The 16,701-nt window shown below is 40.6% G+C and overlaps 1 protein-coding gene across 2 annotated transcripts in view; it reads right to left on the bottom strand.

Annotated features, from left to right (window-relative positions):
• Positions 1–5,577: 5,577 nt before the first annotated feature.
• Positions 5,578–16,701, bottom strand: part of LOC131891812 (protein lifeguard 3-like) — a 13,891-nt gene continuing 2,767 nt past the window's right edge. The window contains exons 3-7 of one of the 2 annotated variants that reach the window (XM_059241482.1): positions 16,233–16,325; positions 13,073–13,228; positions 12,912–12,993; positions 12,439–12,652; positions 5,578–5,931 (exon numbers count right to left, since the gene is read on the bottom strand). In XM_059241482.1, the coding sequence (XP_059097465.1) occupies positions 5,727–5,931; positions 12,439–12,652; positions 12,912–12,993; positions 13,073–13,228; positions 16,233–16,325 (750 nt within the window). In that variant the 3' untranslated portion in view covers positions 5,578–5,726. The remainder of the gene's footprint in view (positions 5,932–12,438; positions 12,653–12,911; positions 12,994–13,072; positions 13,229–16,232; positions 16,326–16,701) is intronic. The other variant, XM_059241483.1, reaches the window with a different exon arrangement.

Raw genomic sequence — 16,701 nt, 5'->3', positions numbered from 1 at the left:
CCACTCTACAACGCTAGCCGGAAAATTAAAGTCCCCTACAAAGAAAACCTTCGAGCAAACTGCCAGGTCCAACTCATTTCCAGTGAATTGGAGAGCTGACGAAAAAGAGCTTGCTGAACAAGAAGGGGGTCTATACATTGTAACAATAGACAAATCAAAAAGTTTTACCAACTTTCATCTGGATATGCTCATCGAACTTTCCATTAACTTAGAGGACTACACCTAAATCCTTCATGGATGAGACCTGCCGATTGGCCAACTATAGACTAGACTTTGGCCAAACACAGAAAAAAAATTACGGCGACTCTAACTGTTGGTAAGTCTTGGCTCAAGCAACCTGCTCATTTAGTTTGGTACCTTTTCAAACTAGAGATGATGATCGGTGAACACTGTGAATTAATAACCTTCGACAAAATGACAGATGCGGAGAAAAGCCTCTGTAATGGTCAATTATTCTCTATCAATAATTTTATTCAGATTTTGTTGACACTCTGGAAAAGAACGCGAAAGGTCCGTCCGTTGTTTGCTGTTTGCCAACATAGCTCTCAGTCCATGATCAGAGGCATCGCACGTATTCGGGTGTTTTAATGGGGCACGGCGAAACACGGCTGACTTTAGATTTCCGGCCATTGAAGTGTTATGACTAGAAATAGTAATTGATGAGTACCAAACACAAACTTCTCCTTGCTTATGACAAGATCATGTCCATTGAGACGTCAAAAAAGTACGCTCAGATTTGTTTTGTATTCAGTAGGTAAAGGTGACGCAACAAGACAGGGACTCTACAGGGTGACAACAATGACTTAGGGCACTTTGAAACGGCTTTAACTCTTCATCTATTGAGATTTCAGAGGTGACTCTGTTATGTTAAATCATTAAATATATAACCTGCTACAATTGACACTAAAAGTTTATTCGACGTATCCACCTCTGGCAGAAATTACGACTTGGCAAAATTTGACGTTTGGGATATTGATATATAATTGCCAGGTATACCCCTATCTCTTCCTTTATAAATTGGCACAATGTGGGCAGTTTTTAATTGGGTGGGCACCCGACCCTCTGATAGAGACCTATTCATAAAGTGTATTAGTATTGGGGCAATGACTTGTGCAATGCGTTTAAGGAACTGGGTTGTCACGCCATCTAGCCCTGGAGCACTCGAAAACTTAGAGGCTTCAATAGCTTTACGAAGATCGTGCTCATCGATGGACATATCTGCTAACGAGGAATTGCTTTTTCCCAAGGAGGGGTGCATTGCTCCATGATCAACTGGGATTGAAAATACAGAGGTAAATTTATCACCAAGGATATTGGCTCAATTGACTGGTTTAGATTATCTTCATCGTTCGTTAGTCTAAGTGGCCCAATAGCGGGATTGGCTTTCCGTTTGGAGTTGGCGTAAGAGTAAAACGCTTTTGGGTCGCGTTTAACATCTTGGACAACTATCCTCTCTTTCCACAACTGATCCTTGTCCAGCGAGGTTTTCAAAAGAATGTCGATGTTTTTAACCTCATCTTGAACATTTTGGGATATGAATGATTCATCATCCAGGGACTTTAATGTCTTTAGCAGACACACCCGTTTCTTGAAGAGCACTTGGCAAGTCCAGTTTTTGAGCCTTTTGGGGGAATGTCGAATTTTTTTTTTCTCACGAATTGTGGTATATATTTCCAGAATGCTGTAATCGGAGAGGTCACTTGGGGTTGATGGGATACTATAAATCATGTCCAGATCACCTTCAAATACTAGATCTAGTACACTGACGACTCGTGTTGCGGTGCCTACATACTGGGACAGGTTACCCTCGAGCATGAGATCTTCAAATTTTTCGTAGCAAGTGGAATAGGACTTGGGGAACGGTATATAACCAAGGGGGCTAGGATGCCACTCAACTACCGTTTTCGGGAAATTAAAGTCTCCAAGTATGATATGTCGAGAGCAAGTTGTCTTGGCCAGTTCATCGTGGATGAACATTAAACCTTCGGAAAATAAGACAGGAGAGCAAGAAGGTGACCTGTAGATAGTAATCAGGGTTAAATCAATGGATTTTATATCAACAATAAGGAGCTCGACTTCTCCATTGGACAGTTTTGTAGTGGATGTAACAGATCCATTTCTTACGTAAAGACACACTCCACCGTGGGGAAGGACGGTGTTTTTTTCTGTCACAACGATACAGTGTAAGACCATTGATCATTATTTCCACGTATAAGCCATGTCTCGGTAATTGATATAAATGACATTTGTTGCGCCATAGTCAATTCTTCGAGAAATTTTCCTATACATGTATGTATCTTTTTGGAAATGAGTCAATGAACGTTTAAGTAGATCCCTCTTAAGGGACTTGATTTTTTTGTTGTATTAGAGATATTAGGTTTTCCGGCATTCCTTCCAACCTTAAAAAATCTTGCTTTAAGACAAATTGGTTTTGAAAACCCTGAGGTGGCACAAGAGCAGGGATATTGGAAGGACGAAATGTAGCGGTAGGGTGTGAAGGAGGGGGAGAAAGGGAGGCTCTCGTCACACTGGCGTAGTCAGCCCGTGATGGTCTTCTCAGTTGGACCCAATTGGGTTGTATGCGGGATAGCTAATCGACGGTGGAGGAATGGGGAAGACGACATTGTTTAAAGCTAATGCCAGGGTGCTATGGTTCATAAGGGTTGGGCGTCTCCGTTGCGTTCCTTTTATATGGACAGTCTTACACTTGGGGTTATAACAACTCCCGACTTTCATGGATTTAATGCGCATGTAGGGATGGAAAAAGTCAGTTATCCATGCTACATTCCTTTTTGTTATGTTTTTTCAGTCCATACTTAATTATCATAAGACACCAGGATTCAGGATTTAGGATAATATTTTACGATGGTTCAGCAAACACCCACTTTTCCTATCGGGACAAGGTCGCTTACGGTGAATATTACAAATTTGGACTAAGTCAGATGATTGGGGAATTGACGCAGGTAAAATAGTTTCACCACTGTCCACTGCTTCCGATGGTTTTGCGTTGTGAGATGAACTTGTCATGATGTCCAGCGTTGCCAGTGCGTCAGTGCTTAGTACCAATTACCCAAACCTGGAGAGCCTCTATAATAAACCGTTTGATTGTGGTTCCGCAATCCTTTCCATGGGGAACAATCTCTAGGCAAGCTTTAGCCTCCTCGATTAAGGAGTTAAGAATTTGATCCATACCCCTGGCTCAACTTTAGGCTAGAACGGTTGGATCAATTTTTTGACTCTATTGTTTTTGTTGCATTTAATGTGGAATAAATGAAATCTCAGATTCAAATTTGTAGTATCTTTCAATTTCATTTTCAAAAAGTGTTAGACGTTTCCTTAGTTGTGCTTGAATTATGTGGTTTTCATGCTAAATTAAACAATAGGTACATCAGGGCTTATGAAACATTATCATGCCCTTTTGAGATTCAGAAAGATGGAAAATGACTAACCAAAAAATTCTATTAAACTTACATTCTCTCAAACTCTCAGAAAAGTTGTATTATGAGTGCGAACGAGCTTCCCGGCAAATCGGCCTGCTCTTGGTCATAGCCACTCTGAGCCACTTTTCGAATTAAATTAATAAAATAAGAAACGTAGATCTCTTGAATTAACGGTAGGTCAATTTTATATCATTTACGTGCAAAGTAGATCGTTTCAAAGTTATGTTGTCAAAAGTTTAATTAGCTGACCAGGAGCAGGCCGAAAAGTCAAATTTTATGTACTGTTTACTACATAACTTTGAACACGTCTCCTGAGTTCCCTAAGCATAGGTTTGGGCTCAAACTGGGCTGAGTTCATTTATACAACAAGATCTTGTGGTCGTATGAAGTGCTTAATTGGAATAAGATGAGCGGTTTAGGAGATAGGATATTTTTGCTTCCGTTTGCAGTCCATATCTCTAGAAGTCCGTGACTATGACTAACACTAATTCGACAAATCGAATTCGTTGGTGGATCAGATCTCACAAAAATTCAAAGCTATATAAGATATAGAACTCTTTCATCTTGAAGCGTTCCCAATAACGATAAGGAAGCCCGGAAAACAATGGGGTGAAGCGGTCTGTACATTTTAATGAGTTAATGAGTGTCTTCTTCCTCCACCAGGATGGCCACAACCCCCCCCCGCCTCCTCCAGTGAGAAGACATAAAATTATGAATGATGAAACGGATGGTTAAAAGTAAAAGTAACATGATATAAAGAGGTTAGGCAGCTTTGGTTGTTCGGGTTTGGCGGAAAGGGTTTCGTCGAGGAAGAACGGCATCCTGGTCCAGTAATGGGCCTTTTCTTGGTTGAACAAGCGTGGGAAACGATGAAAGAGAGAGGTGGCCGCCTTTGGGAGGAGCTAGCGTGGGAACAGGTTGAGTTAGGTCTACGTGAGCCGGCTCAAGATGGTTGATAGACACTATCTCTGTGCGATCACCATAATCAAGGTGAAAGGTTTTTGGGGTGCCAGATGATAAGTCTTGATGGGGTCCAAGCTAAAGTTGATCCAAAATGCGTTGTATTCGTTGATTGTTAGATGTTCCAAAAGCGGTACCCAGCCTAGCCTTGAGAAGCTAATACTTGTTGACGTGTTGAGAGTACGGGAGGAGCATCATATCGCCAATGAGGATGAAGCATCAATGACAAACAAAACATGGGAGTATTTGGTTGCGTCACTGTCACTCCTTTGACTTTGCACTCCTCAATTGCAGCAAACCAGAGTTGAGCATCATCTTGATCAAACGGAGGAGACTTGGGGGAAACAGCGTTGATTGTAGGGAAGTCAGAAGGTCTTTGCAACCCATCGGCAAATGCGGAGCGAAATGCAGAGGCGAGGCTAGCAGATAGGTCATCCATGGTGTGCACGGATTGCTGTGGTTGCTGGTCATGTTCGGATGTTCTCGATCCCCAGATGCCATTATGGGGCGTGTTGTATGATTTCTTCAACGGAGAAAAAGATGGGGTCACCAGAGAAGCGGTCCGTATATTCTAATGAGTGTATTCTTCCTCCACAACGGTGGCTACATGGGTCATTTTTTTAATCCGGAAAGGAAAAGGAATAACTTTGTTCTAGGGGATATAATCAAGTCAAATTCATTGAGGCCCAATCATACGTTACGATACCTTCCCACTTTATTGCTTTATTATCCGTTTTTTCCTTAATCCTTTTAAATTGGGTTGTTGGTCATATTGTCCTACAATTAAGGAAATCGCTTGGGAATAGTTTTTGTTCAAACTTGCTTTTAAGCAAATTAGCTGGCTTTGAGTCTCTACGCCTAGGAAATTGCAAATTCAATCCATCATAGGACAATGTGCCAAAAGACTCAACGCCAAGGCAGAAGCAAAAACCTTCGAATCTAACTCCAATTTCGAGATCCTATACAATAACATCAGCATCAACTAATTGTGTGCTATTGACGTATAAAAAATGTCCCAATAAACACACTTAAACCTCTTTCATAGGCGTTTTACAATTTTTGCTTCTTCTCTTTCAACAAATCTGTACCTACTGGTTTCCCAGTGCGTTCCATCATTAGGGATTGTTTTCAGTTTATGATTCAGACTTTTCCTTAATTACTTTTCATGCCAAGGCATACATAAGGGCACTTTATTTCAGCATAAAGCAATACTTCAGTTTTAAGAGTGCTTCCGGAAAAAGTGTATTAGCAATAAGGGTCACATCGAGGACTTGACATCGAAATAAATCTTATACCATCTGAATTCACGAGCGTTGCTTCCATCTTCTAATCGCTTCGAGCAATTCCAATGATCATGAGTAGATAGACGAATAGATTGATGATGTCCAGGTAAAGGTTGAGTGCAGCAAAGATGTACTCTTCCGGGCTTAGAGCATACTTGTGTTTCCCGCCCATCATTATTTGCGTATCGTACACGATGTACAAGGAAAATATAAGAGCTCCAGCCGATCCGTAACCAATCATGGCCCACCTAGAAGACAACTCGATACTTGAAATGGGGAACCCGCATCAGTCACTGAACCCTATTGGCATGTTTCCAAAAAAAAGCTACTGCGTTACCGTTAGTTTTGGGGAAAAAAGATGGTCTAAAACTGTTAGAAAATTAATTACTTGCTTGTAAAACGTTTGGTTAATATGTCATGAAACAAATGTCGAATACATGTAGGAACAAGAATACAAGGAGTTAATAGTTGTTTGGGTTAGTTTTTTTTCTCGTTTTACATATTCTTGGTTTATTGTGGTTATCGCTCAAATTGCCATGGTCGACTATAAAGAGTCACGGTGGTAAAAAAGCCATATAAAGTTTCCAGAAAAATACTCAAACATTTTGGCATTTTTTTAACTGAGAAAATCAGGCGGAACAACTTTGGTTTTTTAATTCAAAGAGTTCTAGCCCGCATGAAGAACTTGCAGGTGTTCAAAAAATATCCTTAAAGTAATATCAAACGTAATATTTTCTGAAATCTATATAATGGTGTAGTTGAGCGGTCCAATATGTAGGCAGCGTGAATAAGCCAAGAATCCTCTCCTCCTCTCGCCGGAAGTAACTCATTCAATCGTTGTTATCTCTTACATCTAAATTATGATCGGACCTATTTCATCGTTTCTTAGTTATAGAAGATTGAAGGGCTTAATTTTCATCGTTTTAGTACCAAAATACCCCAGTTATATCTGAGCTAGAATTCCCCAAGAGTTGACGCAGATTTTTATAATAACAAAAATAAAAGATTCTTTGTCTAGCATAATCATCAGATTGGGTGATGACGTCTTTGCTCTTGCCAATGACGTTGTTGAGGGCAAAAGCCTGCTTGAGCTGGTCATTGCTCACCGAATCATCCTTGCCCCCTTGGAAATGACTAAAAACTTGTCATGGCGGCTCAAGGCTCTGTAAGGCCCCCTGTAAGGTTTGTCTAGGGGCTTTTTGACAGGAAATGGAGGTATAAGTATCATTGGCGTGCCAGGCAGCAGGTACGAACGCCATGAGGCTGATAGCTTCACGGAGCTCCACCATGAAGTCACTAGAGCCCGGGGAGTTGGTGAGTGAGGCCTTGTCAAAGAAGGCCCCCGGCAAAACCACTGGACATCCACACAGCATTACTGCAAGGCTGTATCCAATGTCTTCTTTAATGGCGGCCCGGATGCCCAGCAGGGCACTGGGAAGTGTGCCAGCCAGTTGATCTCGTTATCTTGCTTGAGCAGACGTAAATTGTCGCCCCCTGTACCTGACGATAGCCATGGGGCTGCCAAAATGGGCAAATCATTCCGGTGAAAAAGGCCTTGGCGCAACAGGCTGTAATGGCATCAACCATGGGGATGACCTCCGGCCAGCATGAGTAGCAATCAATCATTGCAAATAGATAGCTAAAACCATCCACAAGGGGCAGGAGTCCAACAATATCCACATGGACCATGGACATCTCGCAGTCTTGTTGTGGAGACAGGGAAGGATGGCATGATAGATTTTGTGTGCCTGCTCACCTTTGAGGCCTGTCAGGCTAGGCGGGCTTGGACCCATCTGGTGATGTCGGCACCCATGTGTAGCCACAAGAAACCAGCTTTGAGAAGGCGGACAGAGGACTTGACCCCAGGGAGGGATAGGCCATGGACGCGGTTAAACACGCTCTTGGTCATAGATGAGGGCACCATGGGACGACAGCGATAAAATCTGGTGTCAACAAAGAGGAGTTTGCCATCTGGCAGTGTCTCTGTATCCACAGAATCTGGAAAGTTTACTAGAGGGCCAAAATCTGGGTCGGCTTCCTGTGCAGAAGCAATGGCGGAGACCAAGGAAGACGGTGTGACGGCGCAGACAGGATGGCGGGAAAGACCGTCTGCCACTTTCATCAGTTTCACCACTGACATGTCTGATGTCAGTGACAACCTCAGCAATCTCAATCAGTGAACAGGTGACCCTGTCTGTTTCAAAGGCGGCTGGTTTTCAGCCGCCTTGAGGGGCTTGTGATCTCTGAGGAGATGCAGGTTGGCGGCCGGGATGCCGTCAAACAAGTGCCTGAGCTTACAGATGGTGCGCTTAATGGCCAATAGCTCACATGAGAAAGTGTCATAGCGCCTTTTGGCAGCAGTGGGGCTCTTGCTGAAGAAGACCAGCGGTCTCCAGTTGTCGTCAAACTGCTGTTGTTCCAGGGCGCTGCCGACGGTAGCATCAGATGCGTCCGCAACTAGGGGTGTCGGCTGTTCCGGATTAGGAAATGCCAGAGTGACTGTGGTGGCTAAGGCAGCCTTAAGGGCATTAAGTGCAGTTGGTCCAGCAATGGCCCGTTAAACAACAACAGACGCCCTAGGACGTTCAGTTCTGCCTTGCTGTGGTGGAGGACCCGGCAAGAAACGGCTGTAGTAAGTGGCCATGACTAAAAACTCCTTGAGATCGCGCACTAGGTTAGGCTCCGGGAAATCAACAATTGCAGCAATGTGTGAGGGCTTGGATTGGATTTGGAGATTACATGACCAAGACAATCCAAGACATCCACGGCAAAACAGCACTTGTAGGGGCTTATGGACAAACCATATTTCGTGAGTTGGCCAAGTACATGCTCAACCATTTTGAGGTGCTCAGTGTCATCACTCAAGAGGACAATAATGTCATCAGTATAGACAAAGATACCCTTGATGCTAACAAGGGCCGCATTGACAAACCGTTGAAAAATCTTGGCCACTTTACATAAGTCAAAAGGCATCACAGTGAACTCGAAAAGTCCCCCAGGGCGTTGTGATTCCAGTCAGGGGAATAGAGTCAGGGGCCATTGGAATTTGGCAGACGGCTTTGACTAACTCAAGCTTGGAGGAAATGGTCATACCAGACAGTTGGTCAAGGAAATCCTCAATGGGGAGTAGAGGATAGGCATCCTTCACTGTGGCATCATTCAATTGCGGTAGTCACCACATGCCCTCGCGTCGCCATTGGGCTTGAGAACAACCAGCAAGGGAAAGGAATTTGTAGAAGATGAAGGTATGATGATGCCAGCGCTGACCATGTCAAAAATAGCATTCTTGGCATTTTTTTGCGGACTTCCTTACCACTGCTGGGATTAGAACTACAACAGATCAAGACGAGAAGATTATTTACTTTACTTAACTTTTATTTACATATATTATTTGATCGACCAACGAATTAGAGTTGGCTGATCCGGCTAACCCTTGAATATAAGGTTGATCGGGAATTTTCGTCAAAAACTTCTCCAAGTCTGACTTGGATCCTGCTACTAGATCAACGCCTACATACGCCATACGAATATTTGAAGGCAGCAAATTGAACAATGAAGGAGCCTGAGCCCGAGTTGGATCTCATTGTTTTAACTAGCCTGGATTCTCGAGGGCTTGAAGATGCTCTCAAAACGCACTTTAAGCCTCTACGGTCACTACAATTGACCCTAAATCCTGGGTTGGGACAAAGGTCATGAAATCTTTTGCAAACAATCCCAACCTTTCTAACCTCTCCCAATACGAGAGCTCTCTCATATCCTCAATGTTCCTGGTAAAACACATTTGGACCTGCTCGAGCTTTTGCAAACCTGCTGAACTAATTGGAGCCCAAATGGGAGAGACATATTCAATATGTGGCTGAACAATCAACTTGTACAGAGTTAGTATCGTGATACTTTCTCTGGACTTAAACGTGCGATATATCTAACCACATGTTAGAAAAGCTTTACCAACTTTCGACTGGATATGCTCATCGAACTTTCCATTGTCTTGGAGGACTGCACCTAAATCCTTAATGGATGAGACTTGCTGAATGCCCTTGCCTTCATCATTTAGTAGTGGAGTGTCCAATGACGTCTACCCGATGGTCATTGAGCGGAATTTCATTCCATTCAGTGCCATGTTACTCGCAGCAACCCAAGAATATATTTGGTCTGGGACCTCTTCCAGACAACCGGAGTTCTGACCATTTCTAGCAACTACCAATTTTGTATCATCAGCATAGGAAGAAATACTGACATTACAACTGCCAAGCTTGTGAATCGGATCAATGAAGATGATGAAAAGGAGAGGATTATTGAATTGTATATAAATTCAAGACGATTGACTTTGGACTTTAAGGATCATGACATAGTTGGTTCTTTTTCGCTCTGAAGTGGTTAAAACACCTTCGATTCACCGTCATGGAGAGCTTAAATGTGTCTGGTAGCCCCTAACATAAAACTATTTTGAAACTTTTCACGAATTCTCCTCATTCGTAATGTTTATTTCGCGCAAAGCAAATTTCATTGTCCGTCTATGTTGTATCACCCGTTCAGCTGAATTCAAATTTGGACAACTACGTAAAAACTTGAACCAAAGGAATAAAAACCAAGTTTACAAGAATTATTCTAGCTACAGCCTAAACCTACCAAGTTCAACTCTAAAACTCTGAACTTTCTCGGGCAGCCTAGGCCAAATTTTTCGAGGATAATTTACCTGGTCCGACGTGTTCGTTTCGTACTGCTTACTCTGGTCAATGAGAAAGAGGTTTTGCCACAGATCTTATAACGAACGACTAGACGTCGCATTGGCCCCACCTCAGTGCAGAGGAAAATGAATTTTGGGTCAACAACTCTGCGCACCAAAAAGAGGAGGGTGACTGCCTGATCAGTACTAACGACCTACAATCGCTGGGTCTTCAATAAACGCAATCAGTGACAAACTCACTCAGAATCCGGCCACGCTGGCCAATAAAAAATCATGAGTCACTGTACACCAAAATTTATGTTCCAGTTGATGAAGGCAAGTGCTCGCATTTTTCCTCGCGCTATGCGAGGTCTAGTCATTATATGGTCTGTGAGTTGCGCCCAAACAACCCAAGTTTCCATGCTTAGCAATTAGTTATCCTCATCTCATGTTGGGCCCTTCAGCATTTTGATCCCTCATGTCTACTTCAGACTAGAAACCAGACCAGTTTATTAATTGAAAATGAACTTTGTTTTACTCATAATAAACATTCATTATGAACAAAAATGAGAGGTTGTGCGTTATTTTTCTGAAACTTAATGACCCTACTTATTAAAGATGCTTAATATAGACTTTATTAAGTATCTTTACTACTTATGAGAACGGGCCTGTTGTTGCTTCTTCTTCTTCTCTCTTCAGGTGCTCAGTAATTGCTTCATGTATTTGAAAGAATTTTCTTGGACACCAAACAAGATAAGCTTTGCTATCATAATGAAAACAAACACCGAGTGGTTTTGGTAAATTAACATGAACTTTTTCGCGAATCTTCAACAAGTTATTCCGATCTTCATTGAGCTAAAATCAACGTTAAGGGGTGCTTCAAGCATTGTTTGGGCACAAATCTTTTGCTCCCATGAGTTACACGTTTTGTCCAACAAATTAGGCAGTATATCGGAACTGTACATATCTGTGGTCTAGCTTGGATAGTGTGACTAATAATTTATCAATTTCTGGTCTGGAGGTTGAGTTAGGTGCTCTCTAAAGTTTCCGTTATGCTATTTGGATACATTTGGTGGCGTCAAATATGTCCGGTGTACCGTTGTCCATGGCTCACGGTTTCAGTTTGTTTGTACCTCTTTTGCGCCCAAGCGCCATCTTTCGGATACGTAGTGAAGTGTCGAACGTAAAGAGGACACCCCTTTTTCAACGAATTGTTGAACTTTTGGGCCAAAATGAGCTTCATGTTTTCTATATGCAATCGCTTCTAGCACAATAATTTGGCTTTTTCATATAATAGGTCAGCTAACTTTAACTCTATCATAATTGACTCATGCAACAGTCATAACCTTGACACATCACTACATAAGTTAATAGCGGGCGTTGGCGTGCAAAGGATTAATAACATCCTCTGTGAGCTTATCCTATCAAATCAATTACAAAAGACATCAATTCGTTGCTGTTTTGACCCACTATGGCAATTTGTAATTAAATCTTCCGAATCAATTCCTTTTCAAAGCAACACTTGTCAAAATTGACGTCATGGAGTAAGTAATCTTAATCTTAGGCAAAGGCTTTTTTGTACTGACGGGATCAAAGAAATAATCACGGGAGGTTACGACAGTGGGTTGTCAATTCGCATTTTTTATGCCAAATGGCCTAACAATCGGCAATCCGTTAGTAGGGCTCAAAATGAAACCCAGAGTCTTCTTCCTTTAAACCAGGGTTGCCTCATTGTAACCTTACTGAAACTCATTGCTGAAACTTTCCTCTTTGCATAACGTTGAGATCGGCTGGGACCCTTACTTATCAATTTTTCTGTGAACTTTCGTTTTGACGATGTATTTGATCCCGTTACTATGTACTTCTCAGAACATCAGCGCAGACCGACGTCACGGAAAAGCGCTAGAATTTCAAACTGAGGTCTGTGTCTGCTCCCCACCCCTCCCCCGAAAGAAGTGTATGAGACACAAAGACAATCAGTAAAGCAGATAGTACCCTAAATAGGTGTCCTGTTTCTTTTAAGTAGAGCCATTTGTTGTGGACTGGAAGTAACAAAAGATAAGAAACAAATAAAACATCATTGGCTTACTTCGAGTTGGGCAGGATTGCCATTAAAATGCCCCCTAATAGGAGGATAAGCAACAATGCCAAAAGCATGCCTCCACACACTGTGAAGTCGTATTTGCTTTGAAAGGCAAACACTGTGAGGGCTAATGTGACCACTGCACAAGTCCCTGCGGCAATCAGGACCGCATCTGCCTCAAAGTGCGCAGCCAACGATCCCATCATGAAGCCTTCACAAACTGCAATCAAAGTAAAGTAATAATCTAAAACATGATTTCGATGATTTTATTGGAGTATGTATGTGTCAAGATGTGCAAAGATCACTATCACTAGCTCGTGAATAAGCATGTACACATAATTTTAAACATTTTAAAAACTGGCATGGGCAAGAATATCAGAGATAGTATCATTTTAGATTCTAATACACTTCTTTAACGAAAGCTGGCTTTCATCTGTACAGAACACACATACAGTCCGGTTTAGTGCAAACAAACTTACTCGTGAATATCCCTAAGAATACAAAATTAGTTGGAGACTTTCGCCTCACGCTCTCACAACAAACCATGGCGATCATGCATACCTACAAAAATAATCATGAAAGGTACTGGAGCTCTGAACTGTCAGATCCAAGTGAGCAATCAAGTATTATATATACTTACCATCGTGACGGCGAATGCAATCCAATACAGACTTTCATTTTCTATAGCAAAATCTCGAAGGGGTTTCACGAATACGAAAATGGAAATTAGGCCACAGGTGATAAGCAATTGAACGGAAAGGATTCCATACACCTTACGAATGAATCCGCGACGAACCTAAAACCGACAAGCGGACATATTTTATTATGTTAAAAAACACAAAAAAGGAGAACCCGATACGGGTTCAATTGCTTGTTCAAGCTCGGACAGTATAACCAGTCACCGATCAATCGTTTTCCAACTTTTGCAAATGCAAAACCACCTTAGGAAGCAAGACAAGAATAATAATTAAACACAAATATTGTTTGAAAAGGTCCCCTTCAATGACAAATAGAGTTCAGTCAAAGTTGTAACACAACTTTTTCAATGTAACTTTGTTTTAAAAAACATTCGCTTATTTTGAAGCCTGAAAGAAATTGATTTAATTTTAATGTTGCTCCACTCCCACTTACCAACGATCTGATCGGATGCGAATCTTTAATACGACATATTTGACATTTAAACAACACCGCTGTTTACATGCCCAACCTGCACAAGCATGGAATTAAAAGAAGCCAATGCAAGTTAAATGAACGGAATGAAATTCCGCTCAATGACCTTTGGGTCAACTACTTTAAATACTCCACTTGTAGATAATGGAGGTAAAGATATTGAGCAGGTCTCATCTAAGAAAGATTTAGGTATAATCCTCCAAAATAATGGAAAGTTCGATGAGCATATCCAATTGAAAGTTGGTAAAGCTTTTCAAATGCGCGGTTGGATATATAGCACGTCCAGAGATAGTATCATGAGGCACGGTAGTACCCACAATACTGATAAAGATTTTATGCAAATGCCAAGAATTCTAATGACGATTTTCTATGTTAATGAAACAAAAGGAACAACTTTTGTAAAAATTATCTTGGATTCTAGATCATATTAAAATATTAATGCACTCAAAACCTACAAAGAGATAACATTTCCAAACACATAATCAATAGATATTGAGAGTAACCTTAATTGCGTTTCAAACTACAATTTTATTCAAATCAGTTGAGTAAACAATTAGATATCACATTTTCAAATATTGCATTTGTTTCAAATTTGACTACAAATTGCTCCGGTTAAATCTTAAAGTAATTGCCAAGAAATATAAGAAGCTTTTTCTATACCTAAAATATAAACATTTCAATTTTCTGAACCAGGTAGAAAAACCCGAATATAGTTTGCAATAAAGCTGAAAACTTGCTTAACGTCAATATTTCACATTTGTGATGCCATGCTTGTCAATCGCAATTTTCATCAAGCTTGATCTTGAATTTTGACAAAATTATATTAACGTAGAAGACAACATCGCTAGAACTCATTTATCGCTAAAATATTTTAGGAACTTTATTGGATAGTGTAGCTTGTGGCACTTAACTGAAATGGAAGCCAATTTTAAATGTTTTCTTAAGTTTTAAGCGGCATTTTTTGCTACTTTTAGCTTTTAAAGAAATCTTAAAGAAAACGGAGAAATATAATTTCTTTTCGTGTTATTGATAAAAATTGTCATATTCCTTGGGAATAACTGAAAATAGAATTAGGCCATTTTTCGATCTTTTAAGGCGTAAAACGCAACCTTCAAGTTGTAATATTTAAGCATGTGCTAAATAGAAGTTTTTGAAATTATACGTCAATACATAACTAAGAGTATGTTTAAAACTGATTGACTACGTTTGTGCCAATGATGCATTTTAATGGGCTTTAAGTGATTAACACACTTATCTGAACTACTTTTAAACATGTGTACTTCACAAAAGTTGTTCCTTTTGTCTCCTTGACAAAGAACAACATTTCTCGATGTCTTGGCATTTGAGCAAACTTCTAACCAGAAAATATAACCACAGTGGATGCCATCTCTGTAGAAGTCAGACTTGAAAAAGTCAGACTTAGACAATTTCTGATATGACATTCCTGATCAACCCTACATTCAAGGACTAGATCGTTCTACCAACTCAAATTCGTAATTCGACGAATTATAACCTTTCATTTTAATAGTACTGGGGATTACATTCCATGTAGCGGTTAGAAAAGCCCGTGAAAAAACAAACCAAATTTACTCAAGCATGCTACGTTACTACAAAAATAAATTCTTAATATTGGATGCACTTTGAACGAAAGCTGCTTTTGTCAAGGCTAAACATTTGTGCATAAGTTGTGAACAGTAACAGTGCTGTTTGTAAAAAGAGTTAACTTCTATGGGAAAACTCCATGTTTAAGTCAAAATGGTTAAAAATGAAAAGAGTGCAAAAAAAACACAAAATGATGCATTTATTGCAAAAAGATTGGACAAAGTGAGAAATAATGTATTTCAATCTTTTGGACAGCCTTGCTAATGCAAGTATCATTTAGTTACTCTTTCGCCAAAGTTCACTGATGTCGGAAAATAAGTGACGCTTTCTTTTAAGAACGTTATTTCAAATTGGCTACAAAAATAAATATGGTGATGTTGATTCGACTCTAAAATTGTATCTTCAACCTGGGGCCAAAACATGACTAAACATTGCCAAAACAGGAAAAAAAGGCACCAATAATACTGACTTTGCTTCCAAGTCATCAATTGATCCTAGGATTCTACTTATTATGCAATTTCAATTCCACTGAGGCCTGCTACTGATCTTATTGAGTTTTGAAGTGATTCAGTTTATTTTAATATGAGGCAAAGGAATTCAGGAATTCCGGCTTAAAGTAGTTTTTAGGCATGACTGTAAAAGGAAAAAGTCATAAAAGTCTTTTGGAATTGACGTAGAGAATACAGCTGAATTTTTGGATACCGTCCTTTCTTCACATCACATCTCGGTGATCAAAAAGCATTGTCAAGTTTCGACAGAAATAACGTATCTTTGCAGCTTTCTGCCTCGCAACAACAAAGGCAACACGTTTGATCTTCTTGCTGTTTTGAAATCTTGCTCATGGTAAACATTTGTATGTCTAAAAGGTAGCTACCAAAATAGTTTAGATATTTCCGTCAATACTCGTAGTGGCATTTCAACCACTGTGTCGGTCATCTCACTGGTGAGAAGACATGGGTAATTTGGGCATCGAAGAATCAAGCTTACATTTAAGCCATAACGGGTCTGATTCGTTGTGAAACACTTACGGCCTTATCAGAAAATGCGGACAAACTCTCGCCAATTATACCACGTTCTCCATCCGAATCATATCCACCATTGCCGCTAATCGAATAGTTCCCCTGGAATCAAAGACAAGAATTTTATGATTTAAGTCAAGGGTTCGCTTAGACCCACCCAGTTGACAAAGCAAGCAATAATCCTGTCCGTTGTGAGTGGAATAGGCAGATTTTTCAAGTTTTGGGGAACCTTGAAATTCATGGCAGTTTATTGTAAAATAATCAAAGATGAGCATATCCAGTTGAAAGTTGGTAAAGCTTTTCAAACATGTGGTTGGATACATCGCACGTTTAAGTCCAGAGATAGTATCACGATGCTAACTCTGTACAAGTCGATTGTTCAGCCGCATCTTGAATATGCCTCTCCCATATGGGCTCCAATTAGTTCAGCAGGTTTGCAAAAGCTCGAGCAGGTCCAAAGATGTTTTACTAGGAACAT

The sequence above is a fragment of the Tigriopus californicus genome, chromosome 12 (assembly GCF_007210705.1).
Source record: "Tigriopus californicus strain San Diego chromosome 12, Tcal_SD_v2.1, whole genome shotgun sequence".
Taxonomy (NCBI): Eukaryota; Metazoa; Arthropoda; class Copepoda; order Harpacticoida; family Harpacticidae; genus Tigriopus; species Tigriopus californicus.
The sequence above is the reverse complement of the archived record's forward strand: the minus strand, read 5'-3'. Positions and strand labels throughout refer to the sequence as shown.